Here is a 9,374-nt window from a genome sequence, read left to right as displayed (position 1 = left end):
TGGTTGGAGTGCAAGGTCTGAACAACAGGCTTGTTGGTTCAATTCCCACATGGGCTAGTGAGCTGCACCCTCCACAACTCGATTGAAAACAATGAGCTGCCACTGAGCTTCCAGAGGGGATGGCTCAGTTGGTTAGACCGTAAGCTCTCAACAAGGTTGCTGGTTCAATTCCTGGATGGGATGGTGGGCTGCGCCCCCTGCAACTAAGATTGAATACGGCGACTGGACTTGGAGCTGAGCTGCGCCCTCCACAACTAGACTGAAGAACAACGACTTGGAGCTGATGGGCCCTGGAGAAACACACTGTTCCCAAATATTCCCCAATAAAATTTTAAAAAATTTCCCTATATAAAAAAAAATGAAAGAAATAATTACTGCGGTACTTTACTAGAGATTTTTAGAATTTCTACTTCTGAATACTGGCCCCATACTCCTATTACATAAATATTTTTCTTATAACTTCAAGTTCTCTTTTAGGAAAGTCTTTAGTTGGGGGTAAAAAGTCTTACAAAAAAACTGTTTAATAAAGGATGTTAACATTTTACTAGGCAAGATACTGTTTCTCTTCCCACAAAAGCCAAACAGAAAACAATGAGTGTTACTAATGTTTTCTATTTATTCATTAATAAAAAGTGCATAGTACAAGCCCTTTATCCCAATCCAAGTACTCAGTAAAAGATTACAATAAACCCTGGGTGGCACAGACATGATTTGTTTGGCATGGTTTAAACATTTAAAAACAGCAATTAACATTTAGTGTATTACGTGACCACTTTTGCTTTTCACAAAGTAATCATCAGACATAGTAACAAATATGCATGGTTTTTCATTTAGAAATATTGTAATGTTAAGACAAAACCTACTGCAACAACAAAAATTTAACCCATTAACCCATTAACTGAGAACTCTCATTTTTTCTTCAACTTGATGTTTTGTGTCTTAAGCTGAGCTGGTCAAATTTTAGCACATATTCATGTAAAGTGATAGACTTCCATTCAGAATAATTTCCAAGGTTCCTTTAAAAATGTAAGAATTTGGTAATTCCATAAACACTATCATGTTACATACCACAAAAACACAAAAGTAACCATGGAATAGCTGAACTTAATAGATACTTCAGAAAATCTCTGCAAGTTGTTTAAAATATGACATGCTGACCATGGGATAGTGCTTGGATAGATACATAATAAAATCTTTTACTACACACAGTTCCAATGTTAACTTTTTCCATATGGAAAGCAAAAAAACAAGTTATTTTGCATAAAAGAACATTAAATGACTAAGACAAAGTAAACTCTTAATGGCATTGGTGGAATGTTTAAGAGCGCAAAGTGAGTAAAATGTGAGGATTCATCTTTTTCCAGATTATTTTAAAATAATTATAGTCATATAGTTCAGGTGAACGTTTACAAGCCAAGTAATGAATATGAATGTGCTCAACAAAAAATTGTTTAATAAAGGATGTTAACATTATATGTAGAAGCTTTAAGAGTTAAAAATAATATAAATTATAGTTAGGATAACAGGAATACTTTATATGCAGTAGTACACTGTCTATTTCAGGACAACAGAGAAATTTTATAAGCAAGAAACCCAAGACTAAATGCTCCCCTAAAAACTTTGTTACTAGACAGATGGTCAATATAGGAAAAAGTTAATTTCTAGATGTAATGTCCATAAAGTGTGTGTGACAGAAATGAAGAACCAGGAATAAGAATCTAGATTTCTAGGTCTCGTGCTAACACTAGACATTGTTTCCAAGTCTTGGCCACATCTTCTACCAAAGCCAATTCTCAATTATTTGTGAGCCGTTGATATAGTAAATATATCCATATTTCTGTTAGAGATTGGCTTTCGAGCAGCTTAGAGAACAGATATGCAAGCCTTCCAAGTTCAAAGGGCAAGGGCAGAAAAAGAAATGCTTCTAGGCATTTAGCTCCACTTAATACCATTTGTGCCCTCTGGGTTTTAAATACTTTAACAGATGTACAGCTGGGAAGGCTTCCAGTAGGCCACAGCAAGAAGAAAAACCTTAACTCTAGTGTGTGTTTATCCAGGATTTGACTTACCTGTGTTACGATACCCCTCGATCAGCACAAGTAATTAAGAGTAGCTTATGTTAGTTCAGGAAGTTGAGCACGAAGCCAAGATGCACAGGAGGGATGCAAGCAGTCAGTACTGGATTATATACTGAGATGAAGCCCTTACAATGTTTATGGCCCAGAATGTAATCATAATAAAGGGAAGGTAATACCCTAAGAGCATCACACAATTGTATTAGAGATTCTATTAAACAATACAATGATATAGAGAAGTTTATTCAATTCATACAAGTAATTTCTGTTTGATACAGTAAAAAGCTAGACAGTCTAGGGGAAAAAAATCCTTACGCTGATAGCAAAATATCTTCTAGCCCTCATAAATCATCTGCAATCACTTGCTAGGAAAAAATTCCATAACCACATAGGTCCTGCAGACTTTTAAAAAACGCCATTTGTATTCACTTTCTTTCAAACTCACCCAACAATGGAATCTTTTACTTTTTATACATTTCAAAATTTTACCTATATTGCTCCTCCCCGACCCAATCTGTCACATTACCATGAGATAAGGGGTAAGAATGAGATAAGGGGTAAACAAAAGATCCTTTTCCCTTGGAGTAAACCAAGAATTCATTAAATATTTTTTTAAAGTCTGAAGGATAACAAAAGATTCAAATTATTTTCTTCAAAGAAAAAAAATAGAGCAAGTAAGTAAATAGCATTCAAATGTCAGTATCCAAACAGGACCTCAATACAGCTGTAAGAGAGTTTCATTTAAGAGGGAAGTGTTAGAACAGAAAAGAAGCTTTGTGAGAGTCACCCATTTTTAAAATAAATTACAGATTAAATTATTACTGTATAGATTATACCTGGCAAAGGCAGAAAAAAAAAAACTATTTTCCTCCTTTCATGAGCCCTGCAAGGCTAGTGTGCAGTGGCTTCAAATGTCCTATAATGGACTGTAAATCATCCACCATATTTAAATCATGTTTAAAGTTTTCTTAATATTAGATATTTTTATCAGAATAAAAAAACTTAGTAGACAATTATTTCATTTTTTTCTCCTCCTTTTCTAGTCACATAAACCAGTTTTAGTGGATGATACAGATTTCAGCTGTAACTTGTAAAATATTCCAAAGGCTGCCACAGTCCCAAGAACTAGAGAAAACTGCCACCCACAAATAAACTACCAAGGTAAATGTAAATACAGTGTGGTTCTAATGTTATTTCATACAATCTCAGACAATCCCAAGTAAGTTTATAAATACCTATGAAAAATGCAATTTTAAAACCTATCAAAACTATTTAAAATATTTAAATGCAGAGATCTCAAATTTCCTTCAATCAGGCCAAAAATCATCACAGAAATTATGATCATGGTTACAAACAGAATGAGTGGAATGTGTAAGTTTAGGATAACCAAAAGGCCCATGTAACTTTTTTTTTAATAGAATCATTTACTCAAATATACTGTAAATAGGAATGGTGATAACACAGGAAGCAAAAATAAGCTTGCAAGTGAAATTTCTAGAAGCTCATGAAAACTATACCATCCCATATTGCAGATGCAAAAGGAAGAACAGTTCTAACGGGGTTAAGAGTACTCTGGTCATCTTCGTTCATTTGGTCGTGCAAGGTGGTAACTATTTTCACTTCCCAAATCCTAGTTAGTCCACAGGTGGGGCTGGTGGATCCTGTCCCTGGTGTTAGAGAGAGAGAAATTATGGAACCGACTGCTTAAATCCCAGTGCACCCAATCTAACACATACAGTAAGAACTGAGCAGCAGTGCCCCCACCCTCCCATCCCAGATCATAACCTTATTTGGACTTTTCATGTTTTTGCACAAGGGAACACTAGATTAGCATTGTGATTCCCCAACATTTGTCTCATTCTTCCCTGTGGTACAGAAAAATGGAAAATGTGTAACAATGATACGTTTGGGGTGAAATTGCTCCCCCTGACAACTCCAGAGGTGATATTTAAACTAATAAAGGTAGTTTCATACCTCTTGCTATGCTGATTGACTGAGTACAGCACAATCAAAGCGAAGCTAGAGACTGTTTCCCTACAGAATATCAGTGAAGACCCACTGGCTCCAGTCGCTATTGGCAGCCATGTAATGACCACAAAGGGAGCCCACCTTGAAATGAAACGAGGTCTTTGATGACACTGTTAAACCTTCTAAACACTGACCCTACCTCTGGATATTCTGATGTGCAAACTAATAAATCATGTATTTAAACGAGGTTGAGTTGATTTTTGTGACTTGCAATAGAAAGCACCTGAACTGCAAAGGAAAGATGAACACTTGTAAGACTCTTCAGGAAGATTCCATTTGTTTACTCTGACATGCTAACATGAGGCCCTAGTTAAGGGTGATCAATTTTTCTATTTGGAATTAGCTGATATGTTTTCTTGCTTATTCTTAGGGCAGTAGGACTACTATTCCTAGAATTCCTACAATGAACTAAGATTCAGGGTACTGTAATTTTGCATTTCTGTCACTTTTAATGGCTTCTAAGTCAGCTTATTAAGTTGTATTTCTTTAGCTCCAAACACTGAGGAAGTTCCTCTTTGATATGAAATAAAAATGTACATAAAGAGTAAGAAAAAAGTCTAAGGAGAACATACTTTATCAAGATTATACAGGATGTTTTATGGATAACTCCCTCTCCAAGAAGAAACAAAAATAAATTCAAGGCTTTTTATATAGTGTTAATGATGCCTTCGTTTTTAATTAAATCAGTCACCATGCTACATATGTACATGTTCTAATCCTAAAGAAACCAAAGCACTGACCAATTAACATTACACATTAGCTTTCTCTTGTATAAAAAATAAGTCTAACTGAACTTCTTCCCTGTATCAACAACACAAGATTAGGGAAAAGAAGCAGTTATTTTAGGAATTCCACATGGTGAAGGTTGAAAAAGGTAGTCAGTGAGATAATTTGGTGTTCAGTAAGTGAATCCATAATGGAAATATTTCTTTTTATTTTATTTTATTTTAATTTATTAGTTTCAGGTGTACAAGACAAGGTAATACTTAGATGTTCATCATTTATATCCCTCACACTGTGAACCCCCCTCCCCTCATCCACTATCCCTCCAACCTCGCACTGAGCCATCACATTATATATATAAAATTATAGTTGGCATTCATTAATGTTTAGCTTCTGCTGTACAATGCCATGATCAGGCATCCACAGTATCCCTGAGGTGGTCTCCCAAATAGGACGCATGTCCATTGGATACCCAACAAAATTTTTACATTATTGAATACGTTCATAATGGAAATATTTCTAAAGTGATAACATTGAAATCAAATAAAAATATATATGTATAAATACTGATTCTGAAAATAATTAAAAGGAATCCTTTAATGGAGTTTCCATCAAAAATAGTACCAAAAACTCCCTGTTGGGTCACTTTATCATGTTTTTTTTCATTTAGAAGATTCTAAAAATGGTTGTAATCATGACTATCAAGATTTATCAACATAAATGATTCCTATCTCTGCTTTTACCAGCTCAGTTGATGTACTGTGATGCAGAACTAGAAAAATGAGTTTGAGAGAAACAGGATGGGAAAACGAGGAAAACAGGATTTAGCCATATAGGCTCAGTGTCTCTACTATATCTAATAGCTAGGACAGAGGAAGAAAATGAAGTGGGAGTGGGGAACATTTGGACTGTAGCTAGTATGAAATTTAGGGAGCTGGAAGCATGAGAAGAAGCAAGGGATCAACTTTGAGTTGGATAGGACTGGGGAGTATAGGACTGAGATTTGAGAAATATTGCTGTAGATTATCATGAACTGAATTTTTTATGTTTCTCATGAGTAAAGATTGGAAATCACTTTTAAATTATTTTTGGGCTACTGTGCTGCTCTCTCTATGTAACTTCATGAAGACGAAGTCATTTGAGCTTGCAAGATATGCTAGGAAGACATGGGAAGAACTTATTCCATGAATGAAATCTTCCTTTTCCTAATTCAAATATTTCAGTCAAGACAAACTCATCCCTCTTCCCAGGCTACAGTCGTCCCCCCACTGCAATGGGTTTCTAATCTACACCACTTACATTATGAGGACTGGTTGGCTTTCCAGTTAGGTTGGATCCTCTTAGATTAGGAGGTCGCAGTAGAAACAAGATCACAGCAATAACCATCCAGGCCATCAAGATCATGGTGATACTGATGCCATTATCAGCGGAGGGTCCTGGTACTGAAGACAAACGAAAAATGTATTGCAACAAAAACTGTAGCGTGATTATAATACTGTTAGATAAATGTAAAAACAACTGCTTAAATGTCAACTTCAAAAACTGTATTAATATAAAAAGTTGTGGGGGCCGGCCCGGTGGCTCAGGCGGTTAGAGCTCCGTACTCCTAACTCCAAAGGCTGCCGGTTCAATTCCCACATGGGCCAGTGGGCTCTCAACCACAAGGTTGCCGGTTCGACTTCCACAAGGGATGGTGGGCAGCGCCCCCTGCAACTAGCAACGGCAACTGGACCTGGAGCTGAGCTGTGCCCTCCACAACTAAGACTGAAAGGACAACTTGACTTGGAAAAAAATCCTGGAAATACAAACTGTTCCCCAATAAAGTCCTGTTCCCCTTCCCAATTAAAAAAAAACAATCTTAAAAAAAAAATAAAAGTTGTGTCAACAATTTTAAGAAATACAATTATGAAGGATTACATTTTCAATTTCTGTTTCCTCCTATGAGAAAATCTAAATGGTAAATGATAAAATCCAAAGTCTATTAAATGAAAATTTTAATAGTGCAGTTCTTAATATTTCAGAGTAATAGAGTCCTTTGGGAATTTGATAAAAATTAAGGACTTTTTCACCATGAGAATCCATGCACACACATTCAACAATTTTGCATATAATTGTGGAAGGTTCATGGACCCACAAAGCCACTAATCCACAGATATACAGAGATCTACAGAACCCAGGTAAAAATCACCTGATATACAGTAAAGACACTCTAATTTGGGTAGTGTGGAGGGGTAGGTCTGTGGGGGGGAACGGGGGACTCTGAATTTTAATTACAGAAGCAGCAAAAAAACTAGAACTTAAGGAAAAGGGAACATCAGTATAATATATAAAGATCCCTTTGATGATATTTTGAAACAGAGATATAAAAGTGGCCTTCTTTTTTGCAAAATGAAGTTGGATTTTGATCTAGATATTTTAAAGTCTACCCATTTATCAAGAGAAATAGGCCAGAGGTGTGTGTAGGTTTCAGTCTTTCCCAGCTCCTTGAGGCAGCCACATCCTATTCAGAATAACAAGTACCTATCACGGCGCCTGACCCATGGTATGAACTTAAAAAACTTCTAATAAATGAAACAGCTTTTTTATTGAATTATATTAGAGAACACAAATGTCAGAAATGAGAATTACAGAAGATTGGAATTCTAAAAAATACATAGTATCTCTAGTTGGTTATTAAAATAGCCCATCAAGACTATAACTGTTTGGTTTTGTTCTCCTTGCCTCAGGAAAAAGTGAAAGAAATCCAGACAAACGATGTTCAAACTAAGCTGATGCATTGCATTGGGGTCCATAGGCCTTGGGCTCACTCCCAAGATATGGAAGGGATGGGTGGCGTTGCTGAAGTCAAAAGATTAGTGATGAAAGGGGATAGAGTCAAGCAAAGAGCTGCGCTAGCCCAGGAACAGGCTGGGCAGGAACAAAGCCTCTGTCCCAACCCCATCACTTCCCCAGAAACAGCTAACGCAATACTCAAGAGTCACCAGAATTGCATTACTCACCACACAACTCATCAGCAGTTTTGTTTTCTCGATATCCATATCCATTCTTTCCCTTGTTCCTTCCAATCACAATGAACATGCCTCCCTTCATAACTAAGACCAATTTCTTCACTTGAGCTTTGGATCCCATTGCTCTTGCAGAGATCTATTCACTATCCTTTCTCTTTTGTGTATTCAACACCCCCATCTCCATTGCAGCCAACCATAATCACTTAACCATAATCAAGTTTCTCCCATCTTTGGGGGGAAAAAGTCCCTCCCTCAACCCCTTTCTCTGTCCAGCTATCAAAGCTAACATCTTGAGAGCTGCCTACATTTCACTACCTCACATTCACTCGTGTGGCTGGTATCCACCTCCATCGTCATTCAAACAGCTCTTCAAAAGGTCACCTCCATGCTGCTAAGCCTACGGCTTAACTTTAGTCCTCATTTCCATGACCATTCTCTCCTTTTGAAAAATACTTCCTTCCTTTGTCTTCTTTACCACTGCTTGATTTTCTTTCTAACAATTAGCTGTTCTTTTACATGTTTGTTTTCCTTTTCCTGGCTGTACAATTTTAGAATTCCTCGTGGTCACTTTTAGGTTCCCTTCTCGTCTTGCTCTACACACACAGTCAGCCTCACCCGTAGCTTCATTTACCTCTGGATGAAGATCACACCTAAATTTGTACCCAGTCCTGACTCTCTGAACTTCAGACCCAAATCTCCAATCATCTATCCACATCAATAGTTCTGTCTTTTTTTATCTTCACATCAACAGTTCTTAAAGCGTGGTACATATCAGAGCCATTCACCAGCTTCTGAAAAACACAGGTGACTAAATCCCACCTCACACTTAACATACTCAGGATCCCAAACTCATTCCATGAGCCTCACCCCTGCCCCACCCTCCATGCCCCACCAAAATGGCTCTCCATTCATCCAGCTGCCTTGGCCAGAAACCTTTTGCTCTCCCCCAATGACCCTTTACTTAACCCATCATGAAGTTTCTGTCCATTTTACTTCCTAAATATTACTCAAATCTACGTCTAGCTCCACTCCCATACTTGCTCAAGCTACAATTACTTCTTGTCTGATGGCCTCTTAACTGATCTCTCCATAACTACTCTTGCCTCCCGTAATTCTGTCCTCTATGCTGCTCCAAGAGTGATTTAAAAAAAAAAAAAAAAACCCACACAAGTATTATCTATTTTTACTACTAAATAATAGCTAAAATTTCAGTGGTTACTTTGAACCAGACATTATCTCTTACTCCTTTTAACGATCTTATTTTATGGTAGGTACTATCGTATCTTCACTTATAGATGAGGAAACTGGGGAAAAGGGGGGTTAAATCCCAATGTCATGTAGTTGGTATGCAGCCAAGCTGGGATTTAAATACAAGGTCTAGTTCCAGCGCCTGCGCACTTGACCTCTTTGCTATGTCATAATCTCTGACAGTGACACACAGTGAGGCAGACCCTGAAAAGTATTAGTCCTAAAGGTAGTAAAATTGCAAAATACAGCTTTAAAACAGATTTTTGATAAACTTATAACTAACTTCTAAAAA

At 37.0% G+C, this 9,374-nt stretch overlaps 1 protein-coding gene across 2 annotated transcripts in view; it reads right to left on the bottom strand.

Moving 5' to 3' along the window:
- Positions 1 to 596: 596 nt before the first annotated feature.
- The window catches only part of SMIM14 (small integral membrane protein 14), a 99,727-nt gene continuing 90,949 nt past the window's right edge, over positions 597 to 9,374 (bottom strand). For both annotated transcript variants that reach the window (XM_081057743.1, XM_081057744.1), the window contains 2 exons: positions 6,126 to 6,268; positions 597 to 3,742 (listed from right to left, as the gene is read on the bottom strand). In XM_081057743.1, the coding sequence (XP_080913869.1) occupies positions 3,710 to 3,742; positions 6,126 to 6,268 (176 nt within the window). In that variant the 3' untranslated portion in view covers positions 597 to 3,709. The remainder of the gene's footprint in view (positions 3,743 to 6,125; positions 6,269 to 9,374) is intronic.

This window comes from Rhinolophus hipposideros, assembly GCF_964194185.1.
Source record: "Rhinolophus hipposideros genome assembly, chromosome: 1".
NCBI lineage: Eukaryota > Metazoa > Chordata > Mammalia > Chiroptera > Rhinolophidae > Rhinolophus > Rhinolophus hipposideros.
The sequence above is the reverse complement of the archived record's forward strand: the minus strand, read 5'-3'. Positions and strand labels throughout refer to the sequence as shown.